A 20,570-nucleotide genomic window follows, 5' to 3' on the forward strand; every position below is an offset into this window, starting at 1 on the left:
TTATTTTGCTTGTGTGCATAAAAAGGGACCAACATTACTCATTTGGGATTTTGCGTTGTAAGTGGGACATTTTACCAAAAATATTTTGGATTTGTTAAGATTGTTCACATGTTTTAAATTGGGGTTTTGTGGAATGATTATGAACGGTTTATGTCTTACCTCTTGTAGACAGCTTTTTGCACATCAATAAAAAAAAAAGCTCAACTTTAACCAGATTTATAAGCTAAAGACTAGTCCAAATAGAACCGAAAGTAGATTTGTTGCCATTTTTAAGCTGTTCTAATAAGAACATTTTGTAGTAGTTTAAATTATTTTTAAAATGTCCTGATGCAGGTAGATGCATCTAACAAGGTTGAGTCAGGTCCTCTAGACTGATTCTTCTTTGTTGAAACGTTTCGTCTTTATATCCAGAAGCAAAGAATCCATCCAGGACACCTGATTCAACTTTGTTAGAGCTATTTTGAAAACCTTGACATTGCAGTCAATTTTGCATTACATAGTGACTGTGGCTGCTCTTATTTATTACTCTTGTAAATAATCATAGTGTTTTTTGTAATTAACCATGTAATGCAAAACTAACAGCAATGTAGAGATTGGAGTTGTTTTAGAATAACAATCCACTTTGGAAAAGTTCTGTCAGAATAAAACTTTTTTTTTTTGTAGAGCATATAAAATTTTAATTGTTCCTAACTATTCCAGAGCACCCCACTTTAAAACATTTGACCTATTCCTGTAATGTCTGTTTTTCCTTAAAATTTCGTCAGGAAAAAAGACACTTTTCATCTCATGTCCTTTCTTTCTCTACGTCAGGGGTTCGGCTCGACCGTGTGCGAGGGGGCAGACAGAAGTACAAGCGAAGGCTGGACTCAGAAAACAACCCGTACCTGGGCTTGACGCTCCCCCCTCCTACCAAAAAGCCTCGTGAGTACTGCTCCGTCACTAGCCCATTGTCTCATTCTTCTGTCGCCCCTCCTCTGCCAGGCCAGCGTGCAGGTAAAGCTGAGGCACAATTCTAGGCCAAACTCATGTTTCCCTGTCTCTCAGGCTTGAACAGGAGAGTTTGTTGGTGTGAAGTATAGGCCATGTATTGTTCTGATCAGAGCTGAATTATATGAAGTCTCTGAGAAGGTGACCAATATTGGACAACTGGAGACTACTGGAGGCACATTTTCACTCACAATTTAATTTTCCTCATATTTATTTATTCTGGATTAGTTGTAAACGAAATTATAAATTATACATGATCATTCTTTTGGATTTATCATGTTTATCGGTGACACTGTGGGTTTTGTGACCTCTGACCTCTGCTTTTCTTTTGCACCCTCCACTCCTTTCTATCCTCAGTCACAAAGATAGTGTCTCACCTGTTGGTAGCAGAGCCAGAAAAGATCTATGCCATGCCTGACCCCACAATGCCAGAGAGTGACATCAAGGCTCTTACAACGCTGTGTGACTTGGCTGACCGAGAGCTGGTGGTCATCATCGGTTGGGCCAAACACATCCCAGGTAGAAAAACACATTTCTTCCTGTTACATTAAATGTTCAGGTCTCTTGTAAACGAGTCCCCAAGGCTCAATGGGATTAACCTATATAAATAAAGGTTGAAGGAATATTATATATTTTGCCTAATGATAAGTCACTGCCTTTGTCGACCTCTATGCATAAATGTATTATGATGTCATTGTATGTTGCAGCTTTATGTTGCGAGGTCTTATTTTTTTGCATCCTTTACACTGTTTCAGGACATGGTGCGAGACATGATTATTTTTTGGCTTCCTCCACCCTCGTGTTCTCTTTTTCTCCTCTGTCTATATGTTGCATGTAACAGATCTCTCTTGTAAATGAGTCTTCGAGGCTCAATGGGAACTAACTTGTATAAATTAAGGTCTAATAATAATAATAATAATAATAATGCTGTATGTAAATGCTGTAGAACTGTTATCTCACTTAATTTTCTTAATGCACAACAAACATTCTCACTAGGAAAATTAATAGAAGCATAGCCTTCGGGCATGTGGAGGATTGAGAGCCATGAGTTTTTTATAAAGCAAATTCAAAATTGTGTTTTAAAAATCACTGCTCTGACAGGGAACCAGACCAGTGTCAGTGCACTGTAAGCTCTAATCACCTGGGAGATTAAAAACAAAGTTTGGGACTCGACCAATAAAATAAGACATCGTATCACACACACATCCACATATGCACACATGAATGCACCCAAGAGCAAGAACGCACAACCATCCATTGAATTATTGATGAGCATAATCATGTTTCTTCCTTGCCCCATAGACGTTGTGATAGACGAGGTGTTAGGTTATAAGAGGCTGTTGAATTAAGGACACACCGCTGAGAGTACACCGCCTCATGTCAGCAGAGATTTCGCTTCCTTCGAGAGTTTTCCTCTGATTTTGACAGAGAACACGTTGTTTAGCTGCTCTTTTTTTTTTGCAACCCAGGCAGATTCTACTTGATCTTGACGCTTGACCCCTATAACTCTAAAGCATTACGATGCTGTTGCCATAAAAGAGTAACAAAATAAATGAAGGTGTCCCTCAGCGGCAACTCCATAACCACCTCTTCTCATCAGCATAACTTGAACAGGCACACAGCTGTCAGCGTGCAGAATATGCGCAACATCACTACAATACTGGTCTGTACACCCTCAATGAAACGCACAAATACAGATGCAGCTACACATATGTCGGTTATTTCAATCATTCAAATTGAATTGAATGGATTAGGATTTTAAATAAAATCAGGTGGAAATGAAGCTGACCTTTTTTATAGTGCTGAAAAGGTATTAGAGTACTTCTCAGAAGGAAGGGTATTAATCAGGTACAGATCTGATAGTAAGAAGATTAGAGGTGGATATGCTCGCAGCGCCTGGCCTCGGCACCGGTGCCTTGCACATCTAAACTGTTTGGATCACTCTCCATGCGTTCGTGCATGGTCAGCAGCCTGAGAGTTTAACCAAGGAGCTTACTCGAGACTGGATCACAGCTGACCCGATAACACACTCCCATTGTTGTGACCCAAAAACTACTCCAGTGCCATAAAATGTGCTCAAAATTCCCATGAGAATAGACTGTGCAAGCAGCGTTCTGCAGGGCACAGACAGGAAAATAAAAGTGAGGATATATTTTGTTTCAACTCACATTCGTAGTCTTATAAGTAAAATGTTCTGTAAGTATTTTTATGCGCTAAACCTTATTTTAAAAAGTGTTTTATTTTAAAGTGCATCATTTTTATAAAACATTCTGTATTTGTGCCATGTATTCAGTTTATACCACCACATATGGTACAGGATGGATGTATGAAGAGTACTAACAGGGTTTGCCTCACATCCTGTAGTTTCAAATGTGTAAATAATAATCATTTTGCCCACACTTCAAGGCTATAAGCCCCCCCCCTTTTGTTATTGTGTTGAAGGTGCCTCCAATTTAAAGGCTGCACAGAATAAGCTGCACAACCTGTGAGATGATAGCATTTAAGATTATTCTGATTTGTTTCTGTGTAAGCAAAACCAACTCACAAATGCATTTGTTTCACTGTTTATCTTATTTAAATGTTGTCACTGTTGCATCATACATGCTATCTTTATATTAAATAATAGTTTAAAATACAAAAAAAGCCCTCCACTTCAGCTAAGTGCTTGGTCTGCATCTGTCCCTGCGGTGGCGTTTGTATTAGGACAGTGGGTGTCCTCTGGCCATGAAATGGCTGCATAATTGAGTTGTACATGGCTGAACCTGATCAGAGACGGTTCACTGGTTGAGCGAGACTCCATGCACTAACACTCAATGCATCAACGGGATCCCAGGCAGTCTACCATGCTCAGCTCCTGCTTTATTTCTCCCTCTTCATCCACTACAGGACAAGACAGGAAACGGGAGAAAAAACTGCTGATTGCATTCTGATGGATTTTTGTGGCCTTGGGCGATGGAATTAAAAAGATTAACAGTTCATTATGAAGTAGAGCACATTGATTAGGGCACTTACAGATGGGCCTATAACTAGAGTCTAAATGCAACAGTTTAAATGTCACAAAAATTGGCACTTAGCTTCTCCCAGTTGACTTTTAATTTCCTCTATTCATAGCTAGCTTTACAAAATGCGTTTCAAAACTGGCATAATGTGGAAAAGAATGGCACCATTGAATGTTAATGTGAGGGTGAGTGGAAGATAAGCACTGCATCAGTAGCGTTGATGATACCTTTACCTTTGGAGGTTCCAATGTCAGATTTGTTTTCTTGGTTGTGAAAGATCATTTTACATACAAGAAGCTCTTTCCAGGTGTAAGTTTCTTTGGCAGTTTAGATAAACAATCAAACTGCTCAGGTAGGTGTCACGTATCAGATTTGTTGAATACAGGTGTGCCACTGCCAGACTGCAGCTTTGCCCTCGTTCTCAATCTGCCTTTGGTTAATTGATAACCACAGCAGAACTTTTGGACATTACAGTCAATGCTCCAGGTACCACTGGGAGGCGCAGTCTATCTCGGCTTCTGTAGCTCGAGGGGTGCAGGGTCGTTAGGAGCAGTGTTAGGGATGCTGACAGATGGTTTGTTGCTCCTAAAGTGCTAACAACCTTTGACACACTTAGCAGTCCGCTGTCCACCCCCTTCTGGCACCCCCTCCATCATGTACAGCTAAATTCCACTTTGTTCAGGAGGTTTAAGGAGGGACTAAGTATACTCAAAACTTCAGAGCACAGAAACCCTTTCACCACCTTTACACTGCTGCCTTCTTTAAAACGGATTGTATGGAATCCTGCATGCCTCCCCCCGCAGTCAGAATGTCATATGTCATATGTAAAAACTGTCATGCATGTCGGAGTGTGTGTGTGTGGGTGGGGGGGTGGCTACTATCCAAACTTGCAGACCTGAGTGTTTTCAGCTGGGAATTCTCTCCTGCTGATTCACTTGATTTTGGGGGCAGCTGTGGCTGAGTGGTTAGAGCAGTCATCCTCCAATGGGACAGCTGGGGGTTTGATTCCACCAGCAGTCGCATGCTGAAGTGTCCCTGGGCAAGACACTGAACCCCTCATTGCCTCTGATGTAGGGCTGAGCCATATCATATCGTTCACGATACCGGTAAAAAAAAAAAGGTTGCCCGGGAAAATAAATTATACTCTAATTTCATGACGTAAATACGTCAGCGTTTCCCCTATCATTATACAAGCAGGGCGCCCCGCCCATTAACAGAACCGAGCGCGCCGAATTACCGAACTGAACTGTGCACACACCCCCACCCCCTACACCCACCTGTCTGTACTGGTGTAACTTTAATTAGCTGCGTGCGATACTAGCTAGCTAAAAAGCTAAACGCAAACAACATGCAGCTCAGCTGTGTCTCTTGAGTTCCACAGTCCATGAACCAAGAACAGAGTCAGGTGATCAGAGACAAAGCATCAGAGAAATTGAATCATTCCTGCAGGAACAGAGGAAGCTGAAACATCAACAAGCTTCAGGGTCAGCTGATCACCTTCTTACAAGTTCTGGAAGTTATAGCTCATTTAAAGGCAACATATATTTTGTTGTATGTTACATTTATGCTCAACAGATCTTAAGCTTCATTTTATTTAGTTATTTTTGGGAAACTCCACCTGCACTTTAGTTCTTGTGGTGGATTTTTTTTTTCTTCTGTTCTATATTTTGTGCAGACTTTTTCAATCTAAATAACAGAAGGGTCTTTTTTTATTTATATACTTTGAAACTGAATACTTCACTAAATAAAGTAATTTCAGTAAAATTAACCCTTGTTTTTTTTAGTTTTTATATAATAGTGCAAAGAAATATGTTACATTAATTTTGTCAAATGAATAACTATGATTTCTGTTTTTTTTTGTTATATCAATGAACTTATCATTATCATCAGAATGCTCTGAAATATCACAATATTATATTTGAGCCATATCACCTACCCCTACTCCCATGCGTGTCCCATCAGTGTATGAATGTGATAAAGCACTCATTAGTCTTTGTATAGATCTAGTAGAGTTATGCATGAATGGGTAAATGAGGCACAGATTGTTGTAAAGAGCTTTGAGTATCTTGATGAGAAAAAAAGGTGATATAAAAGTGCAGTCCATTTACCATTTGATTTTTAGCTGATATATTAGCATCCTGACGTTATATGTTCTGCATTTGTTGTTAGATTTAGGCCCGAAGGAGCTAATGAATCAAGCTTGTTTGCATTGTTTTATTTGTGGCTTGTGTTTTGGGAATATTCATTATCTGTGCTTTATTGAATTCCAGCTCATCAGCCGTGTGTTTGACAGACAACTGGCTGGCGTATTGCTTGTTAACATAGAGGCAGTGATGTCGAAAAGAGATCACACCTCTTGTATGTTGTCGTGTTTGTGTCAGCTCAACCCGGTGCCATAATCACCTACCCTCCTCGAGCCCCCTCAGGGTTCCTGTTTTCTCTTTGCCATTAAATTGTGAAATCTACTTACTGTGTTGCCAGCCTGATCCCACTCAAGCTGCGTAATCTCCTTGTAATAGAGTGTGAATACTGCCCAGCAATAAATCAGCACCTCATCAGTGCACTTTATTAAATATAGACACCAACAGACAGCTCTTAGTATATTCAATTTACCCTCTGACGTAGGCTTCAGCACGGGAGATAAAGATAGATTGAGCAATCAGGTGGATGCTGAGGCCTGAACCCAGGTAGAAGAGCGAGAGCAAGGTGGAAAAACTTAAAGATTGAAATGGGGGTATGTCAAAGGGAGACGGGCAGTCAGGAGTGAGTGCAAAAACGGAGACAGTCACTAGGCACACTGCAGGAGGGGAGCAGAATCTACTTTATCTTACTGATTAAAATGTATTAAAAATATATATAAAAATTGTAACATTTGTATTTTTGGTATTATGTTTGAGTCAGCTCTGATGTGCCTTTAAATAATAAATTGTGGAGCACCATCCCTCATTAAGCAATGTTACACGATGGCAGAGAAGATAAATTATGTGTAATTACAGCAATGATTAAAGCTTGATTCATCCTGGTCTTTGAGGCTCAGCAGAGATATGTAAAGTAAAGTATTGGCCAGTGGGACCCAGGGGAAGACTGAAGACTTCTCTGCTGGGGTCAGGAGTACTAGGGTGCAGATTAAAACAAAGGGATTACCGTATTTAATGTTTCTCAGCCTTCTAACATTCACAGGCGGCTGGTCAAATCAGCCATTCTCCAGCTACTTCCAATTGGGATAATAGTCTGGCTATCAGGTCAAATGTAGGCAAATGGGTGACTCCTGAAAGCGAGCACTGGAGCGAATAATTTTCACTCATCGGCCTCTTCTTCACCAAGTCAATTTAGTTTGTATTGACATGACTTTGTTCAATATGAAACAGCCTTTTGACTCATCAAACTGTTGTCTGGGGAGAGCTTGCAGCAAAATGAACTGTTTGTGTTGCGCACGGATATCGGGTCGAATTATTTCTGTCGAGCAGAGCAATTTTTTTTACCGAGGTGTTATTGATTAGATTTACTTGACACCGTCATGTAAATTCAAGAAGATTCACGTTCTGTAGCTTTGAGTCATAATCACAGACGAGCCTGTAAATGACTCGGAATTGAGTTTATTTATCGTTACACTTCTAAATTTGGCAAATCTATAGAAATTAGAAGTGTGTACCGTATTTTCTAGCCTATAAGTCAGTTCTTTTGCATAATTTGCATGCCCTGCGACTTATACACTGAAACGACTTGTTTATAAAATTTTTCCCGTATTTATAAACCAATTTTTGACTGAGATATGACCATTTTCATTCATTTTGACTGAAAATATTGAACACTACCATTTTCAGCCGCTAGATGGCAATCAAGTGGTATGGCATGCCCTTGTGTCATGTAATAGGTAAACATGGCTATTAATGACACAATCGGCTTGCCGTAGACTGCTACCATCTTCTGCCTGGAGCAACCAAATCAGCTTTATTTCTCTGTGCCGCCCCGGCGAAATGCAGCTGATTTGAAATGAATTTATTAATTAAAAGTTCAACTGCGGCACACCTTTACTATAAAGTCGCGCAAACGAATAATTGTTTTTAAGTGTTTAGCTTGTTAAATTTCGAAGAAATGGACAGCAAGTCGCCCTCTGCATGATGTGTCTGCATATCTGCTTTTGAAAATGCAGCTGATTTGACCGTCAAAGTGCATTTATTAAGGGAAAGTTGGACTAAGACACACCTTTGCTATAATGTCGAGCAAACAAATAATTGTTTTTTAGTATTAATCTTGTTAATTTCTTGTTAAAGTCTTCCCGTGCACGCTCCCGCAGCCGCCATTTGGCAGCCAATCGATTTTTGGCACAACACTAGCCCACATTTCCGGGTTGTCAGCAGTGACGCATAACAAACGCAACGCGACAGCGGTGACGCATAATAGATGCAATGTATACGACAAATCGACTTATTTATGGATTTTTCCACTTTTTTTAGACATATTTGGACTGATGCGACTTATAAGGCGGTGCGATGGATACGGTGGAAAATATATTTTTTTCTCCTGGTCTTTTGTTTTTCTATCTGGCATCTGAGCTGAAGAGAAAAGCTTTGATCTGCTCATGGCAGTATGATCATAAGTCCCAGTGTGAGGTTAGAATAAAAGATGTGCTGAACCTCTGGGGTCCTGTTAGGGCAGTTTTACTTCAACTGGTGCCCGGAGAGCACTTGACTTGGCTGAGGTGAGATTGCCGCTGGGCAGACGTCTTCAGGGCCTGCTTGTCCTTCTGATAGCTGACCATGATAGATCAGCCCATGTCCAGCCAGAATTACTCTCCTTCCTCTTTCTATCTCCCAGCTCTTTTTCCCCTCATGCTTTTGGTCTTTCCTTTCTTTTTATCTCCCCCTCCTCTCCGTCCCATATCTTCTCTCTTTTATCCCCCATTTCTTTACCTCTCTCCCCTCCCGCCCCCCCCCCCCCCCCCCCCTTTGTCTGCTCTGTTGTCTGATTGGTGGTGAGTTACGAGGGGGCTGCAGCTGGAGGGGACCGCCGCGCCTCGTAATTACATCTCTTTTTATTACTCGCGCTAATGGCCCTCGGGGAGAGAGAAACAATAATAAATTAATAGAATATGAACTCCAGCTCAACAGAAATTTCTAGCATTTCATTTTGGACCGTCCTGTGCTCTGGCAGATGAAACGGTGCTCTGATTAATCTTTGCAAGGGGTTTGAAACGGCCGTCTGTGGGCTCGGGCTGCTCACAGCTGAGGGCTTTTGGGAAGATAACTGGAGAGATGATGGTTTCTTCTTCTGTTCTTGGTCTTTGGTGCTCTTGCTTTTAACATAGGGTAGAATATTTGTCACCTGTGTTTGTTTGTTTTTTATCTAGTTTAGAATGGAGTAGTTTTCATAAAGTTTATTTAAATGTAATCAGGGAATTTTAAGAGAGGAACCCTAAATGTGTGATCTAATTTTTTTTTTTATCAAGCTGCTGAAGTCAAAGGGAACGTTATCGTTGCATTCTCGCTGCAGAAAATTTCAGACAGCCGGTGCACTCAGCAGTGGAGTGGAAAAGGCCCTTCAAGTGCACAGACAGGCTTCTCTGATTTGGTCAATATTGTGTCATGTTTGGTCAAACCCCACGAAGGCAGTGGGCTGGAAATGAAGATGTAAATATTGATATTTCATTAGGGGAAATCACCCACTCCGACGGCACTTAACCGGGCCACCTTCAGAGCGCGGGCGGCCGGAGCACCGCGTGACCTGTGGAGTCGGGAAGTCACTTCATTACTCGATTAAATTGAGTGGAAAAAGGCGAGGCAACGACACAAGATCCCATTTGGAGCAATAATTTAGGCTTTGAAGAGTGCAGATGGAGCAGGGAAAAACACTACCTCTCCATCTCACAACACTGGATTAAATTCAAGGACTTTTAGCGTCAAAGGTAATTGCAGGCTGCTGGGATGCAAGTTTGCATATGGCTGAGAGGTGTCTGTTGTATCAGCACAACTCCAAAGCCACTTCAGCAAGCCCTGAACAAGGCCTTCATGTGAGCTGTCATACTGGGAGCAGCGCATTAGTTCCGCTTCAGTCCTCCTTGGCATTAAAAGGCTACACAAAGCCTCGCCTGTGATTGTGATGCCAACCTGATGCGGCAATCAGCGCCACGTCCATGCTTGCATGGCAATTTCTCTCCGGCCAGTCCGTATTCTGTCCAACATAATGGCTACGTATGCAGACAAGGAAATAACACAACGAAGCATTTTAAGATTCTGCCTGGATAAGTATGCAAGCCATTATAAAATATGGCTTATTGGCTTCACTGATAATAGTCAAGTGTTTTGAGTGCTTTTGGCTGTATGCTTTGTTGGGTCTAATTTAGGCCCTGACCAGTCTACCTGGGCACCAGCACCTTTCACTTAGCACTCTTTTCTGCCTACTATTGATTTCCCTTCAAAATGTGAAGGCCCTCAACTTCTGATCACAATCTGTTAATTAATGTATCCTGCAGCTCTTCCCCTGCCGTGGTCATCACCACGATAAGGGAAATTGAACACTCAGGTACCTCTCTTCCTGGCTCCTCTTTTTTCTTCTCTGTCTGCCTCTACCTCTGCGCCGTTTCTTTTCCACTTTCGCTCACGCATCTTGCGTTTTGTCTCTTGTTCTTTTCCAGCTGCATGTGTGTATGGATGTGAATGGACGTGTGTGTGTGTGCGTGGCAGGAGATAAACATCAGGCTTGTGGCTGCCCCTTAGTAAGATCATTTATATTCAAGAGAAAACGTTTGATGTGGGTGCAGTGAGTGCCCTGGTCAATAATGTAATCTATCGCCTTTTAATCACACAATGGCAGCTAGTGTGGCACCAGCAAACTTGTAAAAAGCAATCATATTAATCAGGGGCGGAGCTGAGGAGTCTAATTCACTGTCAGAATGAGCTTCCTGCGGGAACGCCGTGGGGTGGGGATGGAGTGGGGACTGCTTGCGGGGCTTCGTGCAGTTTATTGACAGCTAAAAGGTAAAGGAAAAGGAAAAAGGAATGAGATGACTATCTGGCTGCTCCCCACTCTCTCTCCTCTGTATTTGTGGCTTAACGCTCTTTATTTTGTTTGAATTTCTCAGAGCTCATCTGTGTGTGTGTGTGTGTGTGGGGGGGGGGGGTATAGCAGTTTGTTTAATTTAATGTTCTATTCTGAGCATATGTAGAGGTGTTGGAGAGGAAATAGAGGTTTGATGTTCTCGTGCCAATTTCAGCTCATCCAGCTGCTGCAGAATGAGGTGCTGGGTTTAAGCAGGTCTCCCGGCTGGGCTTGAACCTTGTGACCTCCCCAGTGATGTGTGTGTACTTTTATGTGTATGGATTTATGTGCATACATATAGATGTCATGGGCCTGATGTGCACACGTGTCTTGTTTGTTTTCTGGGTTGACACGTTTGTGTCTGCTTCCCCTCATCACCTCCTTCTGTTTCACAGTGCATGTCATGTCCTCAACCCTTCCAATGAGAATGTGTCTCGGTGCTAATCCCCCTAACACCAATAGAAGAGCGCTAGGATACTAGGGGTAACCACATGGCTTTGTGTATCCCAAACCTTTGAACTGATTTACTGTCCTCACTTACAGTAAAGCCCACTCAAGTGCGCCGACACGAGCTTCAAAGAAGACCTTCCACCGTGCATTTAAAATTAACCACATGTGCATCAGTGTGTGCTCTCAGCTACTGCGGCTTGACAAATAATGTTTGTTTTACTGACGAAAGCCGCAATCGCACAGTTCTGATTTAATATCCGCTATGAAATGCTCAGTGGCCCACATGTTTTCATGCCATCTTCACCATCATGCTGCCTTCACACAGTTCTCCATTTCCTCCTCCAGGTTTCTCTACGCTGTCTCTGGGTGACCAGATGAGTCTACTGCAGAGCGCCTGGATGGAAATCCTCATCCTCAGCATCGTGTTCCGCTCACTGCCATACGAAGACGAGCTCGTGTACGCGGAGGACTACATCATGGACGAGGAGCACTCGCGGCTGACGGGCTTGCTCGACCTCTACGTCTCCATCCTGCAGCTGGTCCGCAAATACAAGAAGCTCAAAGTAGAGAAGGAGGAGTTTGTGACCCTCAAAGCCATCGCTCTCGCCAACTCAGGTGGGATATCACCAGCACACCGACACAACTAATAAATAAGAGTAAATGTAAAATTATGAAATACCTGGAAAAACACTTTTTGATTAATAATAATTTAATTTATAAAACTTTATTCTAGAAATAGCTAATTTTTGTAAATAATCTGGCTTCATAATAATTTTGGAAAAATGTTTTTTTAATTATAGGGATGATTTAATTTCAGATTTTATGTTTTCAAAGTATAAAATAATCCCAGTGTTAAATGAAATCAACTAAATGGCATAAGATTGTTCAAATTACATATATTTTGTCCTTATGTGCATAAACCACATAAAAAGATTGAAACTTTTTTAGCTTTTAGTTACTGAATCAAAACCAAAATAAAATATGCTCAAGGCAAAAATTAGACTGAAGTAAATCATTACTTTTCAACAGTGTAGTAACTGGAAGCTGTACTGCTTCATGTTTTCAGCTCATCTTAGTGTTACCTTTAGTTTTGAAAGTGAAATGGAGCAGAAAAGAGAAAATAAGGCCAGCATAAAATAAAAGCAGAAAGGAGGAGGATTTTTCCCCCCCTTTTTTTTAATTGCACACCTTCCATGTTGTGGTATTTCTCCAGTGCTCCCTCCTCCTCCTCCTCCATAACAGTCGCTGCAGGGCACAGCAGCCATGTGAGGTAAATTTAGCATTTCATTAGGAGCGCAGGCCTGTCAATAAAATGTGTTAAGTCGAATGGAGTGAATATCAAGGAGTGATGGGCCTCGTTTGTTCCAATGCGGAGACTACACGTTTGTATCGACAAGGTGCCTTTTGAGGAGGCAGGGCCTGTCCCGCTCTGATCAATGCACACCTGGGTCACCGGGCCTCTTTCCCTCGTTTTGTCCGACGCTGAAAAATGAAAATGCTGATGTAGGGACTTTGCTTTCAGACAGCAGAGCTTTTGGGAGGCAGGTATGGTGGGGGTGAACAGAGCTGGAGAGCGAGGAGAGGAGGAGGAGGAGGGTGTCCGAAATCTTAGAACAAGGTCTCTGGGAGATCGCTCTCCTGGGAGCCCCTCTGTCTGACAGCTGTGAAAATTCATAGCGATTGATTTTGTAATTAGCAGTTTATCAATTCGATCGACGTGGGCTCAGTGATGGATTACGAGGAAATTGTTTCTTCAAAGTTGTTGTTTTTTCAAGTCTACCCCTCCTCCACTGAAGGAAGCAGCATGCGCTGCCCTCTTTTCATTCCGATCTGTTGAGATGTCTCCATCGTTCTTTTTATTTTCTCCTCTTTTTTATTTTCTTTTTTTACCTCTTTGCAGTAAAACATTCCAATAAAGCACCGTTTGGATCTGCGCCATCACAGAAACGTGTGTCTGTGTAAAAAGTGTGAAAAACAAAACAAAACATTGGATTAGATTTTGAAAACTGGTTAAAAGTGTGAGCGCAGCCCCTGTGAAAATAACAGGAGATAATTATGTCATGCCACATCCTCATCTGTGACTTTCTTTTTTTTTTGGGCTTTTGTTCTTCCACCCTCCCTCCCATCACCCCCCGCACTTCCCCCATTCACTTTACAAAACGACCTACTTCATTTTACCACAGCGGATTTGAAAACCGTCAGGGTGAGAAATGTCTCAAGGTCTTGGGAATACAGTTGTTCCAGTCAATGAATTTGGGGCGAAGCCTGAAATCTGTTTTGCCTTTTATTGTCCCATGTGGTGAAATATGCACTGCCAAGGTGAGACGAGTCAGGCGGCCAATGACATGCTGTCTCCGGAGCGCAAGATGCCAGTTAACCAGTGAGAGAGTGTGCCACCCAGGACGGTCCCTGAGCGGGGCTGGGAGACGAAAGCAGAAAGAAGCAAAGGAGACTGGTACCATGCACAGCTGGATCAGAAAAAGACAAACTGTGTAGCCTTATGTTAAAATGAGAAACATGGTAGGAAAGCCAGACTGAAACCGAAAACCGCTTTAAAATTATTGATTTCAGTTAGGGATGCACGATATTATCGTTAAAGTTCAATATCAGACATCGGCCATTCCATCAAAATAACTCACCGATATAAAAGACGCTGTTTTTGTACGACAGCCCAGTGACAAGGATGCCTGCAGCGCCAGCACAACGTGATGACGTCACGCGTGCCTACCTGATCTCACGGCGGAGAGGAAGAAGTCAAACTGTCGGCAGTGTGGAAGTTTATTTTGTTGTTGAGGATGTCATATTCCAAAGATTTTTGGACTACGTTGAGCCTCGCTACATCGTCCCCAGTACGAGATATTTTTCCGATGTAACCTTACCCGAGTTACGAGCCTTCATTTCCGACGTCATTGAGAAGCTAATAGCCGATAGCACATGGGTGAGTTTTACCACAGACATTTGGACATTGTGTTAGCCCCGTTAGCATGATTAGTCTTACGGCACAATGGATAGACAAAAACTTTGAACTTAAAGTCTGTCCTTCATGCACAAAAGTGCAGAGGATCCCACACTGCAGCTAGGAACCTGGAACAAGCCTCCACAAGTGAGACAGCATCGCAGGTGACTAATGCTAATAAATAACATTTAACACTTTTCATTTAATATAAGTTAATGTACTATGCATATGGCTGTTACTGAATATATGTCACCAGCTCTTACAGCTGTTACACAAATTTTGTGGCAAATAAGCCTAAATAAGAGGAATATGTTCTGACAAAGGAAAGTATATAAAAAATATTGGTATCGGTTATCAGCCAGATAAGTTTTAACCTATCGGATATCGGCCAAAAATCCAATATCGTGCATCCCTATTTTCAGTTGCATTTGAATCCATTTTTATGGTGCAGAAAACATCTACTTGCCTTGAAAACACCCTCTAAATTTTTAAATTCCCCTCAAGTGCTTTCGTTGTGTCCACTTCCTGTAATGAAGTTGCTTTTTTTGGACACCATTCTGTCTTTTGGAACAGTGCACTGTCAGATGGTCTCACAGGTGAAATTCATTACATTGTTTACTAAAAGTCAACGATGACTTTCAGTTCCAGTGGTGAGCAGCCGTATGAACACTTCACCCCACCCACCACAGAGTAATTATATAAAAAATAAGGAAGATGTTCCTTCTTTTTCTTGTTTTATGATGTATTTTTATTGTCTTGTCAGGATGTGAGTTATACTGATAATTTTCTTCTGTACCCCGCTTCTACTGACGGGAGCAAAAAAGATCATGAGATTTAATTTTATTGTTGAAAAATCCATTTCTCAATGTCTACTGTTATATTATCACTGTAGATAAGTGCTAACTAAATTTCTCTCAAGTCCTCTTGTTTCTTTTATTTGGAAAATCCATCATGCTTCTTTGCTTTCTCTCGTCCTGACAGACTCCATGCACATAGAGGACATGGAGGCGGTCCAAAAGCTGCAGGATGCGCTCCACGAGGCCCTGCAGGACTTCGAGAGCAGCCAGCATCAGGAGGACCCGCGACGGGCTGGCAAACTGCTCATGACGCTGCCCCTGCTGAGGCAGACGGCCACTAAGGCTGTGCAGCACTTTTACAGCATCAAGGTGCAGGGCAAGGTGCCCATGCACAAACTGTTCCTGGAGATGCTGGAGGCCAAGGTCTGATCGGAGGTTGAGGGGCAGCTGATCGGCCGTGGTGGACTTGAACTTGGTTCTTGGGAAGGGGAGACCCAGATTAAGAGAGCAGGACAGAGACTGGCATCTCCTGCTCCTCCTCATCCTGGAATCCTGGGACACAGAATAATAATAAAATAAAAAAACAAGTGGAAAACTTGGTTATTAGTATAAATATTAAAATGATTCAGATTAATTTAAAATATATAAGAAATAATATGTACAGTAATTTTTTTTGGTAATTGTCAGTGGTCATGCTTTGTATGAAGGACCCTTCTGCTCTTCAGCATCTTCAGAAGAAGTACATCTTGATAACAAGATGAAGATTTTTGTTTTTCCAGAAAGCGAAAAGATCCTAAATCATGTTCATAAGAAAGAAAAGGTGTCAACAACCTTCCACAGACTCACTTGTCTCACTCTTGTGGTGGTGGTGTTTTTAGGGTTATTTTGCCTGAACTCAACTACGACATGTAAATATTTATTATTTGGAAGGTTGAGTGTACAGTTCAAAGTCTGGCAAACCTGGCGGCCATGTTTTCTTGTTCTCCTGCAAACAAAGGGAAAAAAATCGAGCTGAAACGAGGAAAGTCGTTACCTAAATGTGAACTCTTATCAGTTTAAATGTCCTTGGATATACCTCTCCAGAGCAGTGGGATTTTTGTATATTTGTCTCAGACTGGAAGATTTTCTGGTCACACGTTTAACCAATAGACAGGTAAAAATAGTCAATCCTCATGTAGTAACTCAGCAATAAAGAAAGCTGTTGGAAAGTCAGGCTAAGTCCCTATCATTCATGTGCTTTTACAATGCTGCTGTTGCTTAAAGACAAACTCGGTCACATCCGTGGGACACATATTTCTCCTCTACTGCAGGGGTCCGCTTTGGTGGTTCTCATGCACTAAACCCCAGATCTGGCCGAGGGTTAAGCCTGTGGAAATTGCCTCTCGACATGCAAATAAATGACCTGATTCAGCCTAGGTGAAAGATAATCAGCAGATTGGGTCTGGAAGTTTCAAAGGATTTATGCCGAGTGGCAGAAGTCTATGAGATTCCGTGTTCAATCAGAGGTCCACGTGTCAGCCGGGCTCTATTTTTGGACCCCTTTAAGCCTGTGGCCGAGTCATCCCACACAAGGCGCAAGGTGTCCAGCATCTGCTCTCACCATTTCAGACACCTCCCATCTTTTAATAGCCGTGCCTGCTTTTATAGGGCTTCAACCAAACGGAGGTAAATGGCAGGTGCAACACAAGTAGCGGCACTTCGTGGTGGGTTAATTTTTACACAGCGGGAGACTGTTACCTGCAGGGAGTACAGTAGACGCGCGGAACAACACTTCTTGACCTCGTGTTGACACAGTGGCCCGTGCAGAGTAACACCCTCCCTGCTGGTCAGGAGGCAAGCGAGCGTCTGTGATGAGAACTCGGAGCACCCAATCATGCACATGTGAACAGCTATGCAAGAAGCAAAGTGTCAGCAAGCCTCAAAGGGAAACGGCAACCTGCCAGTGTGTTTTTACAAGGCGTGATCTCCGGTGGGTGAAAGATCTCTCCCTGTCCTCCCCGTGTTCAGCTAAGCATGCCGTCCGCTGCTCTCCACGTGGAAGAGGAGGGAACTGCTTAAACTACGGTCGAATTTTATGACGCAACAAACCTTGGTTTCATCTCAGTAAGACAAAACTGAGGAAATGATTCTCTAGGTTGAAGCCGTGCTTGTATCCAAAGCAGGCAGTGCTCAAACGGCCCGCATGCCTTTCTGTTCATACCTGATTGGCCACAAATGGAAGATGACATTATCTTCCCTTCATCCTAAACTTAAACTAGTCACTGTCCAGTTAACGTGCTCCACTGTAGAGGGTAAAACTAACTTATTTTACTGTTGTGCAATACAACAGGGACCAATTCTGAGTCAGTCGTGCTTTTAACGTAACTTCATTTACCATAATTTGGGAGAAAGAAGCAAATACTTTATATACCAGAACATTTTGTTCTGTTTGGGACTCGATCTTGTTTGATTTGGTCGTGTTTCAGAAAAAATTAGCAGTGCAAATTAAAAAAAATAAAGCAAGATTTTTACACATTTTGATTGATTTTCATTTTACCTTCTGTAATAAGTACAAAGACATGTCTTACATTACAAATTGTGTCCGTAGGTGTTCTGTAAATATGTCTGCATCGGGCTGTCGCAGTTGGAAAACAAAAGTACGCAGCACCTGCTGACTACTACCTCATTATCATAACGTCAGTCTTTGTCCGATTCAACTTTCTGCTCTGTAATAGTCTCACATCTTTGAAATACCTGAGCCGCTTTGTTTTTTATGAATATTTGAAAGAAGAAAAAAAAAATCTCCTCCATTGCTCTAGCCAAAACATTTGTAACTGCAGTTCTGGATCTTCTCACCCTGCTCATCCACAACAAACTGTCCGTGAAGGTAAAAGCATGCTTCACTCTGACCATACGACCTGACCATCAGTGGATGCAATCCCCATTTTGGTTACTGTGTGTGTATGAGCATCAGTGTGTCAGAATTGGTCCCTTGAAGACAAATTTCAGACGGGGATGGGTAACTGAGTTCCTGCTCCTGTGCGACGAGTATTTATTGTGTGAAATATATCATTTGGCAATGGTGTACATTGATATCTGATTGTCGAATCACCAATATCTGTAACTTCTGTTTTGATTTTCAAAAGGGTAAAGGAATCAATGAATTAAATACTCACTGAACTCTGTGATTCTTTTGTGTTTTGTGTTCAAACTAAACTTTTCAACATATAGCACCTCTGAGGCTCCGAATGCTAATGATTCACTTGTTTTTTTAATTGTATTTATAATGCCACCAGCAATTAATTTCTGCTTAAGTTATTAATCCGGTGTGACAACTCCTAGCCTAACCTCAGCCTGGTATAAATACCCATTCTGTTGTGGCCAAACATCTACACAAAGTGCAGAAGCAAGATGGGACAGAGAGCAGATCCGGGGATCCCAGAAGACCAGAGATTGTTTGGCTGTGAGTGAGGCAAGCCCGTCAGAGATTCGCCCAGGCTACCCGACCATCCAGCAATCAACCACGACCGCTGCAGGGACTGTTGAAAATGGATCCGCCACAGGAAACAGGCAGACAGACACGCTAACACTGATGGCGGTGGAGGGAAATGGGAAGGGGTGGGGGTGGGGGGTGGCACAGCTCCATTATTTCAGGAAGCTGATATTCCAGGGAGTTAAAGTATTCCCCTCACTATATAATTATGAGAGCCAATTTCCCTTTTTGAAATAATGTCTTGCCAACCAATTAATTGTAATAATCCTACGTTGAAACAAAAGCACCGTAAGACGAGAAAAAGGGGAGATGAAACGAGGATGGAGGGACAGACAAAAAGGATGTAGATGCCAAGCTCTGCTTTTAAAAACAACGTCCTCCTCGTTCCTCATGCAAACCGCACAGCTGGACCAGATACAGGCATCAATAAGTTCCTCACAGATACAGTAGCGAGGCAATCATTTACCTGCATTGGCAGGTCAAAACACCTTTCATTAGAGTTACGCGACATCTCATCAAGATGTGGGCCCCCCCACTCGCAGCCGTACGACTGCTGTGTATTGCTTAAGTGTTTTTCATTATTCCCGAAGCAACGTGATGATGGTGAGGGAAAGGATTACACGTCAGGGTGAATGATTGCGTTTGAACAGAGCTGCTGCATACACTTTGTATCAACCCAGGCCTCAAATTACACTTACGTTGAAAACGGAGCACGTAAATGCCCAGGAGAGCTTGTGGCACAGAAATGAAGAGTGGGCCACCATCTTTCTGCCTCTGCATCGCTCTCACATGCGCACACTTTTCATCCCTTTTGTCAAATTCTGCTTTGACCTCCCATGTCTGGCTCCCTTCGCCCCGCTCCCCCCACGCTCTGCTCCTTGTTTTTTGAGGCACAAACGTTCTTTATAGACATTCTTATTGTTCCACTGATTCTGTTATGTGTATTTATTGCTCCATTTGTGAAATTGGAGGCATCGGCCGACAAGCCTATTACTATTCAATAACAGGAGCAGGGCATTTTCACAACCATAGAGCTATCAATGTCCCAGACAGAAACGTTACGTCACATCAATTTCAAAAGGCAGACAGATTGCTATATTGTTGTTGTGTATTATATTGGAGAAGAGAATTCACTCGTCTTGGCAGAGGAAACTGAATGCCAGCAGTCAACAACATGTCTGGTCTTTAACAAAAGGATGGTGTAATGGGCTCAAGAGTAGATCTATTTCCTAATAGATCTTGGTTACTGCTGTGCTGTACCTGTCCCACTGGCAGTATCCGAGCCATGCATCCCCACACCTCTGACCCTGCCCAGAACTGATCAATAGGCTGTCAAAGTGCCTAGCAGGCGCACACATCAGGCCATCTGAGCTTTTGCCCTCTCACTGTCCATCTTCACTGTTTTAAGTGCATTTATCAGGTTACACTCCTGCACCACTTAATGCATGGATGAGCTGCTGACTAAAAAAAAAAACCTGATGCGCATCAGGAAGACCTTTACTCAGTTTGTGAAAATTACTTCGAGTACATTTGCAATCAAACCATGATGCAATCATAAAATAAAGAGTTTTTTTTATTTTTTTTTTTATCTCAGTCTGCTTTAGCTGTCCAGCAAAAATCAGGTTCAAAAAGTGAATGACGACATCCAAATTTCGATCCATCCACTAAATTGTTTTTATATATTTTTTTGTTTTCAGACTGTTTCAACCAACGCATAAATTATGCAAACCCATAAAGTCCCAAAGGATACAAAGAAAAAGCATCGCACGTGACGACGTCTGATGAGACGACACTGACCCACCTGAGGTGCGAAAGAAAACTAAAATCATTACGCTCGTGTTCTTCACACTTAAAGGTTGTAGGAACACAAG

General features: G+C 42.3%; 1 protein-coding gene across 1 annotated transcript in view; it reads left to right on the top strand.

The window, feature by feature from the left end:
• esrrb (estrogen-related receptor beta) overlaps positions 1-15,813 on the top strand; it is a 46,206-nt gene extending 30,393 nt beyond the window's left edge. Inside the window, exons 4-7 of the mRNA XM_037695008.1 lie at positions 811-921; positions 1,345-1,506; positions 11,820-12,089; positions 15,412-15,813. Of these exons, the coding sequence (XP_037550936.1) occupies positions 811-921; positions 1,345-1,506; positions 11,820-12,089; positions 15,412-15,656 (788 nt within the window). The 3' untranslated portion in view covers positions 15,657-15,813. The remainder of the gene's footprint in view (positions 1-810; positions 922-1,344; positions 1,507-11,819; positions 12,090-15,411) is intronic.
• Positions 15,814-20,570: the final 4,757 nt, after the last annotated feature.

Source organism: Nematolebias whitei, chromosome 21 (assembly GCF_014905685.2).
Source record: "Nematolebias whitei isolate Nwh7 chromosome 21, NemWhi1, whole genome shotgun sequence".
Taxonomy (NCBI): Eukaryota; Metazoa; Chordata; class Actinopteri; order Cyprinodontiformes; family Rivulidae; genus Nematolebias; species Nematolebias whitei.